The sequence below is a fragment of the Dromaius novaehollandiae genome, chromosome 8 (genome assembly GCF_036370855.1).
Source record: "Dromaius novaehollandiae isolate bDroNov1 chromosome 8, bDroNov1.hap1, whole genome shotgun sequence".
NCBI classification, from domain to species: domain Eukaryota; kingdom Metazoa; phylum Chordata; class Aves; order Casuariiformes; family Dromaiidae; genus Dromaius; species Dromaius novaehollandiae.
In genome coordinates, this window is record NC_088105.1 from 9,327,441 (window position 1) to 9,347,593 (window position 20,153).

Here is a 20,153-nt window from a genome sequence, read left to right on the forward strand (position 1 = left end):
AGTCCCTGAGTTCACTCCTTTTATTTAGTGACTGATATAGCATGTAAACTGGGTGCAGGTGCCTAAGCTGTTTTCATGAAGATCTCTGGTTCAGAACTCCTTCCAGGGCACCGAAGCTGCGGGTAGGGGACAGTCACTATTCGCACTGCAGTCGTGCTGAGCAACCCTAGGCAAAGGCCAAGCTGCCATCACACTTAGCACCGTACAAACAGAAATCAACCCCACTCCAAAGAGCTTCTGGTTTGAGTACCAGAGGCAGGAGACAGCAGAAAGAAAGACATGGGGAATATAAAGGAGAGGAGAATTTCAATAGGCTGCTGTATCAGCTCACTTAATTTGTGCCACGCATGTTAGTATGCTCCATGAGAATTTTAGGGAGAAATAAGAAAGATATTTATGAGGAGTTTTTTCCCCAAATGGGATAAACAGTCTAGGAGAAAGCACAAAGGTCCTTGTCTGAATATTTTACCAGTGCAAATATAGCAGCATCACAGGCAGAGGTAAGCCAAGACTCAACATTTTACTAACAAAGGAGAAGGGACATGTAAACTGGAGATAGGGTAAAAGGGCCTCAAGATAGCCATCCATTTTTGTGGAGAATGCAAAGGCAGAACCAGCAGAGATTCAAAAAGATGCTGATCTAGTTGAACCATCTGACCAGGAAAGCTGACTTCAAAGAGGCATTCTGAATAGACGGACACAAGTGGGCAAGATGCATCTCTCAAGGGCAGAGGAAATGCTCCACTAATCAAAATGTGAAGGAAGGAGACCTTATGAAAAGGTATTTCAGCTGTAAGGATGGTTAAGAAAGGCCCTCAAGAGAAAACAAAAACAGAAAATGCAAAGATTCAGAGGCACGCTACCTTTCAAAATATCGGTGCTGAACAATTCTAGAGTTGCTCTCAAAATTGCACTGCTAAAACAAGGTACACCAACCTGTAATTTCTTCTGTGTGCAAAGAAAAAAGGAACTGGAACATATGTACATTTAATAACTGTATTAAATCAATTTACTACTTCCATTTACACCTCAAATACTAAGTACCAACTAAGTACTAGTTTTTCTCCCTACACCTGCCATTTCATGAATTACTTAACTCATGAAGTCACTCACTATATATACATACATATATATATATATATAAAATCTCTGTATGTAATTCACTGATTTTTAAGTTGGCTAGTGCTAATACAGTAACAGCAGAAAAACCCACTCAGCTGACTGAATGACAGGTAGTGATGACATGTCCATCCGCATTTCAGGATGCTACAGCACGGTGAAGTCCAGAAGATGAAAGAACGTTCTTATGCTGCAATCTGGCTGCATGAAGCCAGCTTATGACTGCACACTGTCAAACCTTGGCAGCTGCCTGCTACCGGTAGCAAACGCAGTACTTACTGTGGAATATAGATTTGCTTCTCCCTTTAAGTTCCCTCAAATCAACAAATAGAAGAAAAATATGAGTATGTACAGGAGCAGCATTTCTGCTTAAATACTACACAAAATTGTTGGGTGTCTAATGCTAGCAGATATCAGCTGTTTTACCACTGCTGCAGAAAAAGTAACTGAAACATTGATTTACATAACCATGAAAATCCACAAAGCATGTGAACAAGCCAAGGCAGAGAGAGAGCAGCTTTCTGAAATTGCTTATTACACTGGTCAATCAATTATCACTTTGCACTGCTCATCTTGATTCCTGGGGGGGTAAGGAAGCTAACAGATAGCCAAATCAGTGTGTCCAGTCTGCATTTTCTTTTTTTAAACACCGCTCAAAGAAACCAGGTTTTACTCTTCCTTTATTAATTTCACAGGCTATGTGACAAACCACACTATTTAGAAGTTATACTGCTTTTTTCATAGACTAAATGACATTAGTAAACGAGATGAGTTGAAACTGATGGAGGAGAAAGACCTCTGTCTCCATCAAAACATTAAACAGGACAGTGCTTTTATAGTACATATAGTAAAAACAAATCCCCCCCCCCCCCAAATTTTTAGGAGTTCAGAAATAAGTATTACATCTTGTAAAATGCATCATTTTTAAATTTTATTTCATAAGCCTTTTTTCACACATGTTTATGGCTGAAAGATCAATTGGGTATTCCTTTGTGGGCAAGTTATTCCCATCAGTTCAATTACTCCCTGCAATTCTTTCAGCAATCATAGTTAAATATCCATTTTAATTTTTATTTAGAGACTCAATTATCAAGCATGAAGCAGCTGTAAACATGTTTTTTCAATTTCATTCTCTCCTCCTCCCTCCTTCCCATGCATTCATTCTTCCCCAGTACAAATACCATTTTATCTCTCAGCATTCTCTAAACCTTAAATATGCAGATGCAGTCATCCAAAACCTCCAAATAACCCGTAGTATTTGCTCATGCCTCTTTACCCAAGCTCACTGGCTGAAGATGAGAGCATCGCAGTTTATTAGGAGCAAGTGTGGCCTGGTGGACAGCAGCATTTTGGACTGCTTTCATCCCACATGCCTCACAGCCCTGATACCAATCACAGATTTAGCTGTGCCTTATCCTCCCTATGTCTTTCAGGTGGAAAGGAATCCCAATAACTGATTTATGAGGAAGAATTCTGGTTATTGATGCTTTTACGTATCTATTTTAATCAGCAGCTGATCCACTTGGATTTGGTGCTCTCATCTTTCCCTAGAGCCTTTCACAGATAGCCCCTTTCCTTCAAAGGCTGCTAGTAAGTATTGTAATTCAATTCTGTTCTTGCATGCAATATGCTAAACTTCAGTGAGATGTCTGTCAAACAAGTCAATATTTTACACTCCAACTTCAATCCATTTTTTGCAGTGTATCAAAATGCAAATTTATTTTCTACTCTTACAAGTCACAGCTTAAGTAGAACCAGCCTCGAAATTGGAACACCTAAATGAAATGCCAAACTACCGGTTGAAAGAATATCAGAATGTCTCCAGAAGTCCAAAGATAATAAATGTCATCAGAACATATGATTACAAGCACATTAAAACTCCACAAGGAAAAAGAAAATGCAGTTATTCGCCATATCAGCTAAACATTTATAGGTGCTTCAGATTTTTTTCAGCTGTTGAATGTATAGCATGATGTAGTTCCCTCCCAAAGTAATATCCACTCCGTTCTCAAGTCTTTGTATTATCATCAAAAACTGTTTTAACCTAAATGAATAAAAGGCTCATCATGCCTTACCCAATCACTGCTACTTAAAATACACTTTTTAACAGAGATGCTTTGCCCGGCCTAGGAAAGCATAAGCCCATCCATGGAGATTACAGTTGCAGCTATGAGAAACATACACAGCCTGTGTTTTAAAATATGCCACAGGTAAAACCAGTTAAAATTCCCAGTATGATTTTGTATCATTTACAGAGCATCACTATGAACCAGAAAGAACTACCACCACCATGTTAACATGTTAGCTTTGCTTAGAGACTTACAAAGTTGAGATCTGCCCAGTTCCCTTAGTTATCTCAAAAGGCCACACTATGATTTGCTTTTGTGAGCTTTTATTGCTGATACAGGCAACAAATTAGATTGGACTGCATGAAGCAGTTGACACTCAGGTATCATTATGGTCCTCTGGGTGACTGCACACTTGAAAAATCTGGCTCGGAGACTTTTTAACTGCAAGTTCAGATCTTTGGGGGAAGTCAGAAACTTAGAGGAGAAACAGATTCTCTCTTTGCCCACCCCAGGCCTTTTTACCTACCTGCACAGCCAAAAGCTAGGTGATACCTAGAAGAGGGGCTGAATTTGACACAACACACATTAGCCTTGGCCTCGATGCTTGCTACTGAATTGTCCAAGTTGGTAGACCACAGTTTCACTAGAGAAAAAACAAACAAGAGAAATGAGTAAACAACAAAAACTCATCTGAAAGGCATAAAGTCTAGTTAGTTCATAAATCTGAAAAACCTCAGTTGCCAAGAGGAAGAAGTCAATAATTATAAATGGTGAATTTGTAGTTGGTGGCTAGTAAGCTTGAAAACATTCTCAAGTGAGTACTGTAAATATTCTACACATTTCCAACACACCAGAGGACAGAAAGTCTGCATCCTGTATGGTGGGGAACTGCAGAGCAGGTGACTAACCACGTGTTATAGTCTCAGTGTTTAAGGCTCCTGGACTGCAGATTCATATAACCAAGAGTAGGAAGGCTTAAATCCTGTTTGTTCTTTGTCACCTAGCTGTGATCTAAAATTCTTCATTCTCCAAGGCAGAATTGCTTTGCGCACAATAAGATATACTTGATTGTATGCTTAAACACAGTAAGTGAGAACAACTTATTTCACTCTTTAAAAGCTGGCATTGGCAGGAAAGAAATCAGTATGCTGACTTCCTGTGTTGATATATTTTCTCAGTACAAAGAATTCTAGTGTTTTATGAGACTACTATGTGAACATCAATTAAACCGTTGTACAGTACAAGCTCTTCCAAGTACTCACTTCAGTCCGTTTCACAGGAAGAACAACAGAAAATACAAAAGGCTTTTCAAATATAGCCTTCCCCGCCCTCCCCAAGCACTTCAATACTATTTAAACTCAAAGATGAAGAGTGTCAGGTGGTCCCCACACAGCCAAGCTCACCAAGAATGGCTGCACAGCTTACAAGCTACAGATAAAATGCTTTGCCCTCAGCCCAGGTGAGGAACTTTGAGGGAGAAACAAGGCTTCCACATGGATTATCCAAATATGTTTTCAATAGTCAAGGAAAAGGAGGAATGGTGGTAGGTTTGTTCTAGTGCACCTACTTTTTATAGTTCACCAACAGTGAAAAGCAAAGATTGCACTACTTCTGACCATATGTAGGAGAACTGCTTCAAGGATGAAGGAAATACACAGCTGCTCAGAGTACATTAAGTAATCATTTTAAATAACAGCGTGTGGGTATCTGTCAGCTGTCTGGAATCATTCTAAAGCATCACACACATCCATCGTAAACACAAACACTGATGCATATTGTATTTGCATATAAGCATTATGTAAAATGCAGTAAAAACAGCACCCACTCTGTTGTTGGTTTTCAGAAATAAACCCATTCACATTTACCAGAGATAATATGCATTCTAAACATCTAGCTGCATTTCTGGAAAAAAAAACAAAAAAGACCCCAATCAACGCTCAACAGTTTTGCGAGCATTACCGAAGACATTCTCTTCCCTCAAGCGAGGCTGGAAGATATACCACCTCCACTGTGTTTGCGCTGGGGAGAGTGGAGTGAAAAGGGAGATGGGAAACAGTTTTTTATAAAAACAACAAAACATTGGCAATTTACTTCAATGAACAGACACCAACAGATGTATAGTTTATGTTGCAGTGGCAGTAGAGGACGTTAAGTTTATGGATGTGATGGTATAGGAAGCAAGTAATCCTATGGTTAAAAGGAGATACTGTCACCAGACATTGCTTAAACTAAAGGAGTGCAAAGAGGTTAAATGAGCTCACAATTCAAAACAATGCTGTGCCCAAATCTAGTACTACACACAAAGATTGCCTTGAAGCCTTCTAACTAGGTATCATTATTTAAAGCTGTGTCCAAAATGGAGAAGTCTCTCCTTAACACCATCTCTAATAAATAATAGCCAGTTGGTCTCAGTTTTGTAGCAGAAGCTAATTAAGGGCTAAGTTTCAACTTGGCTCCTTTTTCTTCATTTAAGTCTTCAGGTCACAAGCTCAGCTATTCCATCTGGTGAATAGTCAACCTGTGTGTTCAAAGCCATCATAATATTCGTTACAACTGACAGACAAAGATTAGGATCTACAACAATTTCTGTGATCTAACTGCTATGGAATACGTGGGGCTCCAATTATAGCTTAGTCAGTGCTATAAAAAGGATATGTATGACATATAACAACACAATGAAACATGTCAAGTTCTATCTGGAGTTGTCCATTATTTTTTAAAGAGAACTGACAGGTTAATAAACTCTACCCTCATGAATTATACTTTATTTGCTGTAGTTTTAAGCAGTTTTGCTGAGGTTGAGGCAGTAATTATACAACCTACAGATGTCTTGATAACACTCTGAATTGTGTTGATGAGGCAAGCAACCATCTGAGATCAACTATTCCTAAAACATGTTCCTAAAGCATATGTTTCCTAATTTTGCTGTTGCCGAGAGATATATCTCTCCATAAGGCCAAATATCCTCCCCTCACCAAACAAGCAAGATGAATACAAAGCACCTTTCTTGGTTTAAAACATTTAAATCTTTTCAGATTTCTTTTTAGTTGGTTTGAGCTTTAATTCAGGTACATCAGTTTGTAAATCAATCCTCTATACATCAATTCTGTGCACAAACACTAAAAGAGGTGGAAGCCTGTATTGCAACAGCTGAAGGAAAAATCTACTTATACAAGAATCATTGTGTTGGAGACTTCATATTTCGTCAAAAGACAAAATAGTGTACTATCCGCACATGTAACAAACCTCTGCAAGTGCTCCAAAGCAAGTGTAACTGAGCCATGCTTGCATGCAATAAAAGAATAGGATACATGCAGAAGTATACAGTAGTAGTACACGTATGAGTATGTACTATTGTACACTACTGAGAAAGCTGTAAGCCAGGAATGGGATACTCCTACCAGAAAATTCATTCGCATAGATTTAAGCAGTCTTGCCAGAAGCAAGCTGCTGAATTGCCCTTGTAGGTGAAAGTTTCGATCCACTGTCTTGCGCAAGTCAGTGGCATTGGGCCCATGCTGTAAACAGCAACGTTACCAGGCAATGACTGCAGGGTACTCCTCCTTGCCAAGGTAAAGTGTAAGACACAGCCAGCCAGAAAGTTTTGGTTGCCACTCTAACTACCAGCATCTTGATCAACAACTGCCCTCTTGAGGTATTCCCAATTGAATCCAACCACCCCACAAATCTCCAGGAAGTTATCCTACTTCCCTTAGCCAGGAAAATCAAACTGAAAGTTCCACCTGATTTTAAGAGCAGTAAACACCTAAACCTCCGGTTAAAGTCAACAGAAGCTGAAGGAGCTCAGTATCTAGGGGAAACGAAACCTCAAAACTACCCTCTGGAAGCTCTCGGCAAAGCTGGGGTGGAAACTCCAATCTGCAGTTCTTAGGCTAGTTCTCTATCTACGAGGCCATGCTTCCTTTTTATGTAGCCAACTTGACAAATCTGTGTTGCTCCACTGAATTCAAGGCTACCACAAAAAGTAGGTGTAGGATTAGAATTCATGGTCTTATTTCCTCAGCAAGGCAGTTCAGAAGTTACCTTCCCGAAGCACAACAAAAAGATGTGTGCACTCCTAGTCATGAGGCAATGAAAAGTAACCTTTCACTATGGCCCAGGACTCTCACATGTTCCTGTCCTGCTCCACTACTTCACTTTCAGCTGGGAATGGAGACTATGGCTGAAGAGACTAAAGCTTACAGAAAGGACATAAAACCAGGATTCTTTATTCAGGTAAATTTCTCAGTATTGCTTGTATCTCCATGTGCTTCAGAAAGCTTTGAGAACAACCCCAGAACAGGGGTAAGTGCTTGACCACCTTCCACAAGCAACCTGTCAAATAACTTCCTTAAGACCGCCTCAAACATGTCTTTACCACAATGGAGGTATAAATTCTACAGTCTCAACCACATGGTCTCAATTAAACATTTTGCTCTCATTTGCCAACTTTACTCTGGCTATTAAACTACATCCCCAATCCAGAACAGACAGCAATGTTGAGTTATAAAAGCAGCTATAAGTCACTAGCAAAGTACCAGTGACTCTCCTCCTCTGCAAAATTAAAGAATCTTTTCTATTCAAACAGTAGAAAGTCATCCTTTGCTACTTAAATAAGGATTATAGCTTCTGCATTTACCAGTACATAAAGGAACTGAAATTAAGGCTGTGCAGTTTCCCAAGATGCTTTTAGCACAATTAAACACTAATTTTTACTTACCACTATCTAGCTGGCATACAACTTTGCATCCCTATAGACATACTCAACCACCTTTGCCCCTTTAAGAGGAAAGGGCATGACAACTATAGATAAAAATTAGACTTTTATTCCAAATACCCACTGTGTTTATACAATAATGCTTTTATGCTCCCATTATCTGCTATTAAAGTAGAAAGATTTTCCACAAATAAGCATCCTGTATTACCTTCATTTATTGAAGGGGATGAGGTGGGACCCAAGGATGTTGTTTCTAATTATATCAGAATCATTTTCCCCCCAGTGGCACTCCATTCATTAGCACCCCCTTTGCTGTTTCTAAGCCCTAGCAGGGAAGGTTGCAAAGCACTGATGATAGGATTATTCATCTAAAATTCATCATTTCCCAATACATGCCTTCTGAGTGTACCAAAAGCTTAAAATTAGCCTCTAGCTTGAAAAAAAATGAGGAGAGACAGGCAGATACACACATCCACAGATAGAAAAGCTGTTGCTTTTTTGCTAGCTTTTTCTGACCACTTGACAGGAATATTTTATACCCATGCTTTTCAGGGAAGGGCACAGAGATTAGTTCCAATCATTCTGGTCACACCAGTAACTATCAACATTGAAATTTCTTGTCAGAAAGTCCACTCTCCCCTTACACAAGCAGAGAAGTAAAAGAATAGAAAGGGTACCAGACACCATACCTGATCAAACAAGCACGTCACTGCTACATATCCAAACCCAAAACTCACTCAGATGACATGCACACATGATAACCAGAAAGGCAAAATTTAACTTGGACAGGTTAGAGAGCTGGTTAAGATACCTTGTCATAGGTGATATCTTTTCTGTACACTTAGTCCTTTCAATATGTTCACTGTGATGGAATTTGGATGCTGCAACATTAGTTTAATTTGGAAATTTGCTGCTATTGCTCTTATCTTACAAAGACTTCTAAAAGCTGTGCTCGTTTCACACACTCACACAGGACTCCACTTGTCACTGATGTCTGTGTTCAGTATGCAAATCACAGTCAAAACATGGTAGAAGTAATGGATAAAATGTTCCAGAGAAGTTTTATTCACCAAAACACTCTAACTTTAAAACTAAGACACTTCTTGAATTGAAATGCAAGTTATACAGATCTGCAAACTTTATTACAATAATTTCTGAGTAAACATTGCACATTTTAGAAACTATTAATGAAGAAATAAATGGTTAAATTAGTAACAAAAGTTCTGCTTGCAGCTGCCTTTACAAAGCTGGACTACTTCTTAACATGTCAATAGGTGCATGTCTATCTGGAAGATAAGTTTTTTTTCTTTTTTTTTTTTTTTAAATGTGTAGCATGGGGGGGGAGCAGAGTGAAGAAAAGGCGGGTAATTACAAGGTAAGCATTCTCTCTTGCTGCATTTAATTGCACAGAAAACACTCTTGACTTCCACCAAATAGGGTGAAGTGTATCAAAAACCATTTTTAAACCACCTTAAATATAAAACGATCATTAAAGCTACATTTTTGTACGTGAAATTAACAATTACATCAAGAATGTCAAATGCATTTGAGGAACACTAACACAGCTTTCTTTTGAAACAGAATTTGAAAGCATTTTAGTGGGCAGAGGCTTGCAAGATTTAATGTTTATGAAAAGTTAATTTATCATTTCAAAGCTAATAATGAACAGCTCTGTCCAGAGCTGTGTTAGCCCATATGGGAGAGCTGATCTCCACTGACTACAGAATTCAAAAGCTCTTGCTGCTTAGTAACTCTAATTTGATATTGTAAATAAATTAGAGATACAATCTTGTTTTTTTAGGGATGAAGAATATTACATGTTTCTCAGTGCTATTTTTTTCTTCTTTAGAACTTTCCTATTTCTCCTTAGAGGAGGAACATTTCTCAACCAGTATGTTATAAACAGGTGCCTTAAGAGTTCTCCAAAAGCCCTAAGGCTAAAGGACCCAGAAGACTAGGAAGTCAAGAGCTGCTCCCAACGCTTTTATTCAGTCCATCATCCAACTCTGTTAAGCTCTGAGAAACACACTGTGCATCATGAAATCAAGAGGCTTCTCCTCGTGCACAAAATTTGCATTTGGTTTTGATCACCAAGCAGTTTTAACTTCTGCTTTTTCACCAACAATCTCATTTCTGAAATACAAATACACATGTTCCTTTCAAAGGCCCCAAGGCTTTAACTCAACAAACTTTACCAATGTTAAAATACATTTTCCTTCGTTCAGTGTTCTGGAAAATGCTAGCTAGAGCATATTACCCCCACGATGTGAATATCACACCAAGAAATCTTAATCCAAACAAAGATGCTCTTTCTCTAAGTCCTGAACAGTTCAGTAGCATCTTGACACATTAGTATGTCAGCTACAATACTGAAGGCAGCTGAGGAATCAGCTACTTGAAACGTCCCCTTTTTTCATGTCTCAAAGGGAATTCAAAGTGCAAGCCTTCTGCATAGAGACTAAAAAAGAAAAATACCTTTTGCATCATCAGAGCCTGAAGCCAACAGCTTAGGGTCCATCAAGTTAAAGTCAACGCTCCAGCACCTTTTCTCATGCTCCTGTTTATAGAAACAAGAAAAGTATTAGAATATAGAGTGAGCTGTAATCTGATAAAATAGTAGAAGGAAAACATATGCTGTTAGGCATAAACTGTCAGGAGACTCCTGGTCAGAGAAGCTTACTATGCTTAGCAGGTTCTCAAACAACCTTTTTGCGTAGCCAGACCAATGCTTGCAGCATGCTAGACATGCCATGAAAGAAAATACCAGAACAGCAATTAAAAAAAACTACAACTGATTTTTTTCCATTTAGAAAAAAAGCAATAATGATTTCAAGAAAAACATGCTAAAGGTCTGTTTTTCCAGCATGGTTTGAGTCACTGTCGTTCCACTATGCTGCTTCTTGTTCTAATATAAGACAGCTGTATCCCCTAATATTGACACAACATCTGTTCTAAGCCATTTCAAATACTCCCCCCTGAAAGTGTAGGAAAATCTCACCTGCCTATTGAGGTACTAAACAAAACTTGCGGTGTCTAATCCTGTGTTTTTCCACTCGTAAGCACAAGCCTGCACACTCCCAAAACACTGAAGAGCTGTATTTGCCATACAGGCACATCCACACGGAAACATAACACTGCATTGAATGAAATCTGAAATTCGGTCAAAGCCTTTACTTAATGCCTTTGTACAGGCTAGCAAGACGATGACGTGAAGAGGTAGCCAGGACAAGGTAATTAAGACTTCCAAAATATGTGAAGCAGATGCCAGTATGCATTCCGCAATCTATGTAAATCCAAATAAAAAGAATCAAGTAATCTGATAGGAAGCAAAATTAGTTTGTTTTAACACAAGCAACAGCTGGTCCTCTCTAGGTTCATTATTCAGCTTCATAAAAAAAATGCAAAACACATTTGAGAGGAAAACAGACAAGTCTTATTTTGACCAGCATAATTTCTTTTTAACTGAGACATGCAAAGGATTAATGAAAACAAGATTACATTTATGGCTAAAACACAATAAAAAAAGTAAACAAAGACTTAAATAGGAACTAAAAACTTACGTTGAACTGTCAAGATAGGGGAACCAAAGGCTAGTCTGCAGCTCATTCATTACCACTGACCAGTTAAAATGTGCTATGCTCCCAACACAATGCATTTCTAACCCCTTCTACCAAATTGATCACCTTTGCTTCCAAGCTCCTTGTTCTGATCACAGGCCTCTTATAAGTCACCACATAAAACTCTTACACAGAACAATTACTGTGACAAGACGATATAGGTGCCCCCCCCCCGCTGGAGGACTACTGTACAATAAAGCTGTTCAGACAAGATATCTGCCAAACAGGAGGGGAATCTGTTTCACCTTGCGGAACCTAAAGCCTGTTGCTGGACTAAAAGCAACATCTTGGACCACACAATGTCCCCCAACAACACGGTCCATGGGTGGGAAAGACAGTACTGTTACTGATCGCGCCTTACCTGGTAGACCTTGGATCTTTGTCCCGTGAACCCGTCCCACAGGATGACAGTGCCTTCATAGTCACTGCTGGCTAACAGGTTCTTGTGGTAACTACTCCAGCTGATACAGCTTAAAAAGAGAAACGGCCCTGGTCAGTCTCACATTAAACCATATTTTACAAGATAAAAATCATTCTTGCAATACGTCAGGCAATTAGCATCTTTGCAGAGTGTGCAACATTTGATCAGTTATCGCACTGAAACACTCAAGCAAAGACAAAACCAAAAGCCACCAGAAACATGGCAAACCTTTCCAAGCAAAAAGAAAAGTTTTATTGGCCTACATGACAGCTTTCCCCTCAATATAAAATCCTAGGGTGTATTTTTTTGTTTTTGATGCATTCATCTCTTTACACTGCTATTGTTCTGCTACTTGAACTCCATACAAATTCACGGAGAACTTGGGTTTTGACTTCCTAGCCTCTCTCCAATTGCTACCACTTTTGTCATTACCACTATGATAACTATTTACCTAACAGAAGCTATACATGTAAAATATACAGCTACATGGGTTGCAAGTCAGTCTCTCCCCCTGACACATATGCGTGTTCTATACCTATGTGCAAAAAATCAAAGCTTGTGACTTCTGACAAACTACTTTCAGCAAACAAGGAAAGCTCCCCTTCCTACCCAGGAGAAAATAGCAGTTTGTTCACAATGGACAGTTTAGGAGATTTCTAACAAGGAACTACAAAATATATTGCACACATTTATATTTTAAACTGTATTAGGTGGTCATGTAAAACTAGATGACAACGGAACGACCAACTCTAGCCATTAAAAGACAAACACAAACAATACTGCCAAGTCCCATCCATATTCTTCTGGCAATATGCCTCCACTCTGACTCCTGAAAACGTGACAGAGGTAAGAAGATTTGTAATACTTGTTCACCAATTTTTGGACCATCTGGCAGAAAAGCACGCCAGTTGGTATCAACTGTGACGCATGTAGCAGAAACTGAACTGACAGATCCAATTCATGCAGGTCATCAAGCAGCTCCAACACAGCTAACTAGATTATGGCAGTCTTGTGGCCAGGTTTTAACCAATAATATAAACTAGAAGTTAATGATTCTGTAACTCTTTATTAATCCTTTGATTAATGCAATTACAGATTGAAATATAATGTAGAGACATGGAATCACTTGGAAGTATTTTACCTTGGAAAATTCTTGGTCCTACTATGCATTTGGAGCCTTTTTCCCCTTAGGAATAAACCATTTACATGCAGAGGGGAAGGAAAAACCCTTTCATTTGTTATGACATTTTAAAAATATTAGCATTGTTCTTTGATTAGCTAAAGAACAGCAAACAGCACTGGTATTCCATTCCTGACTATGTTCAAACTTAGCTTACTGGAGCATGAATTTCTAACTACAGGGGAACTTAGGACCACTAACCACTACTCACAGCTAACTGCTATTTAGTTGTGTGCAGTCAACAAGCTTATCTGAAGTACTGGAGCAGCCATGTAATAGGACTAATGGGAGGTTAAGAAACCCAACTGTTTAAGGTGAATCTGAATAAATATGCAAAGGGAAGCACATGATACTGGTGCTTGCATCAACAGGGAGCTTCACTAAGCAATTCAAAGACTTTCAGCTCTGACTTCCTCTGCCTGCACAAGCCCATTGCCTCTCAGCCTATCGCTGGGCACCACTGAAAAGAGCCTGGCCCCATCATCTTTACGCTCTCTCTTCATATATTTATACACATTGATAAGATACCCCTCGGTCTTCCTTTCTCCAGGCTGAACGGTCTCAGCACTCTCAGTCTTTCCTCATATGAGAGATCCTCCAATCCCTTAATCACCTCAGTAGCCCTTTGCTGGACTCACTCCAGTAGCACCATCTCTCTCCTATATTGCAGAGCCCAGAACTGGGCACAGTACTCCAGATGCAGCCTCACCATGGTTGAGTAGAGGGGAAGGATCACCTTCCTCAACCTACTGGCAACACTGCCTAATGCAGCCCAGGATACCATTAGCCTTCTTTGCCATGGAGGTGCATGACTGGCTCATGCTCAACTTGTCGACCAGGACCCCCAGCTCCTTCTCTGCAAAGTTGCTCTCAGCTGCTTGGCCCCCAGCCTGTACTGGTGCATCGGATTATTCCTCCCCAGGTGCAGGACTCTGCACTTCCCCTTACTGAACTTCATGAGGTCACTCTCTGTCCAACTCTCCAGTCTGTCGAGATCTCTTTGAATAGCAGCAAAACCTTCCGGTGTATCAGCCACTCCTCCCAGTTTTCTATTGTCAGCCAACTTGCTGAGGGCCCGCTCTGTCCCATTCTCCAGGTCACGAATAAGTTGAGCAGGATTGGACCCAGTATTAACCAGGGGGCACATGGCTAGCTACAGGCCTCCAACTAGACTTTGCACCACTGACCACAACCCTCTGAGCTCTGCCATTCAGCCAGTTTTCAATCCACCTCACTGTCTGCCTACCTAGTCTGTAAAGTCACCTTTTACCACCAGTTGCTATGAAAAACTGGAAGTGATACAGCTCAGGGAGTGCTTTTCCTGCTTTCATCTCCTCCAGAACAAGCCAATTAGGAAATATTAGTGTCCTCAGCCCTTCTAAGTACAAGGACTGCCCTCAAATGTATCATCAAGGAGATAACCTTATGCTAACTCTACTACCTTCAGGTACCCTCAGAAAGGCAGGTCTTGATAGCCTATAACTGACTAGCAGCTTTATCCAGAGAGGCTTAAGTGGCTCCCTGAAGACCAAATGCTGCTGGCAGGCACTGCCCACCAGCACTGTGACAAAAAGGCTGCAGCAGTCCAAAAATAACTCGTCTGAAGTCTGGAGCTTCAGTTCCAGTGGAGCAGTCACTGATGGAAGCAAAAATGCTTCAGAGACCTAGAGTTGCAACACAGCTGGGCTCTAGGCTGAGAGTAGTCTCCAACTAACAGCAGGGCTGGAGAAGAATGGGTGCACTACACATTTACCAGTTTAAATATGTCCCCCCCCTCCCCTTCCCCGTTATCTCAAGTCAGGGCTCCAAGGAAATAAAGAACCCCATGCCCAAAAAATAGCTTCAAGTTTAATAGTCATACAAAAGCAGAAGGAATACAGTGCAGGGCTAAATCTCAAAAATTCTGCTTTTATCAGGACAGCTTTGAGAATATGCCAGGTAGCAGCAGGAAATGGATAGAGTCCTAGGGAAAGACAGACATGATGGTGCCATCCTGACCAATTCAGGGACAGATGTTCTATGCTGGGAGAGCATGAGATTCATATCTGAACTCCAGAGTGAACTAGACATTGCAAATTGAATTAAGAAAATCATAATTGTCAAAAAGGAAAAAACTACTCTAAACAATGAAAATTAGGAATTATTGAGTAGGCAGAAAAATCAAAAGAACTGAGAGGTTAAACACTGCTGAGATGTGATAGATCTAAGGATGTAAGAAATGCCAGGTTTGTAGGGAGAGGTAACTTATATCAGTCACCACAGACGGAGAAAATGAACTGCTTGGTGCCCAAAAGCATGTCCATTAGATTTGGCACTGCAAAGATCATGCTAAAGCAGTCTGTATCACTGAAGTCTGACGGTGCTAACAATGGGTTAACACTCATTTGGAAAACATTTGCAGATCGAAAGACAGAGAAAGGAAAAAACAAACTGACAGGTGAAAAATGTTTAGGGATTTGCAGCAACTAAGTGGTTCAATTAACACCTTTTTTAAGTCACATACACCTTTCATTTTTAAGAAACATTATTAAAGGTTCATAAGACAAAACCAATCCCCTTCCACCTCCAATTTAATTCTTCCCTCATCACCATCCAGCAGGTCTCTTTACAAATTCTTAAAGTGTTCTGCTTGATAGTGCAATACTCAAGGTTCTTTATAATTTAAATCCTCAAAAATAACTTTTTGTAGGGCAGAGTTCTGGGTTTGATGAGATAGAGGCGAGCTCCCTCTCCAGGTAAAGGATGCCTCTTAGTCTAACCATTCTTTCCATCAGCATGATATTGCCTCTCATAAGGGCTGCAAAAAGATTAAAATAAGTTGTTCAATAAGTTGTTCTGAACACCTCTATGTCTGACTGGCCCTTGGTTTCATTCTCTGGCACATATGATGACACATGCTTTTACAGAGGCTTTCCTGTGCTTGGGACATTCCCTGGGATCTACAAAGGGTTGAGATGGTACTGCAATGCTCCCTCAGGGGAGCACTGAGGGCACTCTTCCATGCCCAACACAGCAAGTTTTGTTGAAACCTGTTGAACCCAGAAGGGTAGAGGCCTTTTAAAGACATTAGCATGGGTGACACAAATTGAACAACAGGCTCAAAGTCCATGGAAGAGCAAGCTGGCAAAGAGGAAAGGAGAGGAGAAAGGGGAGATGGACTGAAAAACGCAGCTTACTTTCTGGCCTCAAACGGGTTAAGCACTGAAACCCCAGGAGTACACAGAAAATAACTTTTTGTAGACAACCTTTAAATGGCCTGCAACCACACACAGGCAGGAGAAAACAGACTGTGGAAGCAATGCAATATGAAAACAAAACAAAACCAAAAAATCTACCTAAGGCTGAAATAATGCATAATTCAGCACTAGACTAAAAGGAATTATGTAAAACCATCTTGGAGTGATGGCCATTTAACTGTTTATTTTAAACGCTTTTCTTTTAGGTTTTTTTTTTTTTTTTAAAAAGGTTTTTTGTTCTTTAATCCAGAAACAGTGTGATATGTCACACTCCCGAGGTTTATCTTGCTATGATTTGCGATAGCTTTACTTCCTAGGAGAATAGCTAGGTGAAACTCTCAGAGAAGGCCTAGTTGAAAGGTAATCATCCACTGCTGAAACACTCTCCTAACCTCGGCATCTTATCTGGACACAGAAATCCTGACCCTGTAAAGATTTATGCACATTATTTTATGCCATGACACGAATGGGACAGTTTGGTTAGTGCTGTCAGCTGCACTGATGTTTCTTTCATGAGCCAGCCTTTTTATGGCTGAAGTGTTTCAAATCCATGATCAAGTTACCAGGTGTCGACTGACCCTCTGGCGATGAGAGTTAAACAGAGTTAAAGCTTTTAATAAGGTACAAGCTGCTGTGTTCTGACCTGCTTCTGAGTGGCAAATGCTTCAGATCCAGTCAATTACTATGAGTCAGCTGCTGCCCAGGACTGAAATGACTTTTAGGACTGAAATGTTTTTAAACGAATGATCTATTCCTGAAAGAAACACCCATGTGAATGACAACACTAACCAAATACTTCCAAGACATATAGAATTACATTACCATTACAAATGTATTTTTATTTAATTTTTTTTTCTTTAATCAATCCAAAGAAAACCTCTGGAATAGTTAAGATAAAACTATTCTTAAAGAAAAACTTTCCTTAATCTTATTGCAAAATGAGACAGTTGCTCTGGAAACTGGAGTTCATGAAAGTTGAAGGTATATTTCCCTACAACCTGTTTGTCTTCCAACATTTTATGCTCTGGAAATATGGGGGTTTCAACACAACTATTCATAAAGGGGTTTCAGCATAAACAGAGTTCATACATCTCCATATAGCAAAGAATCTAAGCTGAAAAACACTGTAAGGCAAGTTTTTTTTGCTTAATTTTAACTTAACAGTGGGAATTTACTGCCATTTTAAAAGCAGAGAGTAATATACCCATGAACTGCTATTAGGACAGAGAAATCATACATCTGATTTATCAACACTGAAAAATGAAGACAATAAAATACGAGGAGCATCCTAAAAGGAAAGCCTACTGATGCTCTGTTTTTACTGCAGTTGACTAAACAGATGTAGCTGATTTTGGAGGTTTGTGGTAACATCGATCACAGAAGTACAGATACTGCAAACATACAGTGGTGAGCATGCAGAATATTAAACATGTATTTCAAAAAGTGTGTTTACCTAACCACACTTGTACACCACCTAATGTAGATTAACAAGGCCTGAAGCCAATTTCTTTCACCTGAACGCTAAATCTCTATTTTTTTCCCCCCACTCCTGCAACCTAGGGCAAAACAACAATTCTGCCTCTTGAATAAATCACAGAAGAACTGTCATTTGCCGCGAGCTGCTCATTCCTTGTTCCTTCCCACCTCCCTCTGCCTTGGGGGGAGATACAGATTATTGTCTGTCATAGCTAGGGACATGGCAAATCATAATTAGCTCATAGGGTGCTGTTTATAGCTCCTACACAATGCCAGGATTTGTTTCTTGTGCTGAAGCTATGAATCTGTAAATGTGATTTTTATGAGGATTTATGTGTCATCTTGTGTTTTTCCTGGAAGCTTATGCCACTGTCATTCTCAGAGAATCTATGCACATTTACCAGAAAACTGACATGCTAATTTCCTCCCCATTCTTAAAAATAAGGATCAGAAAGCTCAAGAGAAGGAAAAAAAAAGAATGTATTTAAGAAGCAGGTGGGCGTAGAAAGCGGGGGTGGAAAAGAGGAAAAAAGACTCGGATACAGCTGGTGTAAGGGCTTTGCTCCAGGAAAGCCTACAATCAATTACTCCTAGTGTGAAACAATCTTTCAGCAAGTGCCCAGCTGGCACTCGGCAGAGCAGGGCTGGGATGGTGCCAGCCCAAAACTGGGCAAGGGTTTCCCTTCGCACAGCTGCTCCAGGACAGCAGACTTGCTCTTGGCCAGACACAAGTCCTCACAAATGTTGTCACCTGTCTGCTTTTATAAAAGCCTGTCAGAGCTACCGCTCTGAAAGCTGAGTCACTAGCGTAACAGCTAAGGATTTATGTTCTAGCATCATCACCTCGAACAAGGTTAACCAGGATCAATTTAGGGTAAGCTTCCCATGATGCGTACTTGGAAAGCAAAAGTGCCCACAGACGGACAGCTTGGTGCAGCTCAAGGAAGGAATGGACGTTACAAATGGTGCCTATGCCATGTGCCCGCTTCAGCGGGAGCATCACCAGAATCAGTACGTGCACAAGCTTCGTGCGCCTCTCCTGCTGCTTCTTTTTACCACGTCAGAAAGTCCCCTGGGACGTGCACTGAGGCCCCTAGTGCGTGCTGCAACACACTTCCAAGAGTGATGACAGCTAAGCATCCTCAGCTATCTCCAAGATCACCATTACACTCATCAGTGGCTAATTAGTGTCTTGAGCAAGTTTTCTGTTGTTTGAGGCCTCCTAAAAATAACTGGGACGTGACAGCCCACAAGACTGCCTTATTACAAAATGATTTCTCAATGACAGTAGCATGATGCAGCCACAAACTCCAGAACAGACCTTTAGCAGAATCCTTAGAGGCGACGGGCAGAATTTGTCTCTGTGTTGAGATGTGCCACCGATGCATTTACATACATCCCTGATATCAGAAAGGACATTACCAGATAGCTAGAATATGGCTTTTGAAGAGGCTGCATCTCTACCCAAATTAAAATCAACAGCTTCAAGTCAGTGCTTTTTACAGGAGCAGGCTCCACTTTTTTAGATTTCTATTATAATATGGGCATGTTTTTGGCAAAGCGCAATATTCTGTAATGAAGTTAGGGCCTTCATACATTCTCTTCTCCCTCGAGCTATGCCACTTTAGAATAGCAATTTATTACACTGTGCTACAGCGCAAGTGAGCCACAGAACCACTGACTGGCAGCACAGTTAATGGATATAGTAAGAATACATTTGATTGACAGTCTAGCTTCATTTGTCAAAACCAAAAGCACCCACATACTGAAGGAATATTGTAGTGTGGAGGTGCCAGTGAACAAACACATTTCTTAGGAGGAACGAGAGAAGCTAGGGCAAGGAAGTGACAGAAGAGGACCTTGTCTATCTCTGCTGCAATGCAGTCTGTCAGAGGACAATACATTTAGTATCACACAAAAATGTATATTATATAGATACTTATGTAGTTGTGTGTGCTCGTGCACTAAATTTATGAGAGAGAGGAAAACCTGGACACAAGTAGTGTCTTGTCTACAGCACATAGCTGACAAGAGCAACATCACTAAATGTGTTAATGCAACTCTCCTCACCAGAGCCTGCCAGGGAAGGGAGAACAACCAACTATCTAATGCCTGACAAAACTGTCAGGGTAGATTCCCATCACATTTGAAATAGCAAAATCAGTTTGGAATTAGTCTCAGGCAGACAGAAGTACCAAATACACATTATTTTCTCCTTCTAATTAAGGTAAGAGGAATTAATCAACTGCTAGGTTCTTCTCCCATCATTCTGCTCTTCCCTTCAAAGTCAAGTTGAAGCCGAGTATCAGGAACTCTAC

At 40.2% G+C, this 20,153-nt stretch overlaps 1 protein-coding gene across 3 annotated transcripts in view; it reads right to left on the reverse strand.

Annotated features, from left to right (window-relative positions):
* COP1 (COP1 E3 ubiquitin ligase) overlaps window positions 1-20,153 on the reverse strand; it is a 134,916-nt gene that overhangs the window by 55,120 nt on the left and 59,643 nt on the right. For all 3 annotated transcript variants that reach the window (XR_003259314.2, XM_026101024.2, XM_026101025.2), the window contains exons 13-15: window positions 11,884-11,992; window positions 10,381-10,462; window positions 3,715-3,831 (exon numbers count right to left, since the gene is read on the reverse strand). Coding sequence is in view for 2 of the 3 variants with exons in the window: in XM_026101024.2 (XP_025956809.2) it covers window positions 3,715-3,831; window positions 10,381-10,462; window positions 11,884-11,992 (308 nt within the window). In the remaining variant the exon portion in view is untranslated. The remainder of the gene's footprint in view (window positions 1-3,714; window positions 3,832-10,380; window positions 10,463-11,883; window positions 11,993-20,153) is intronic.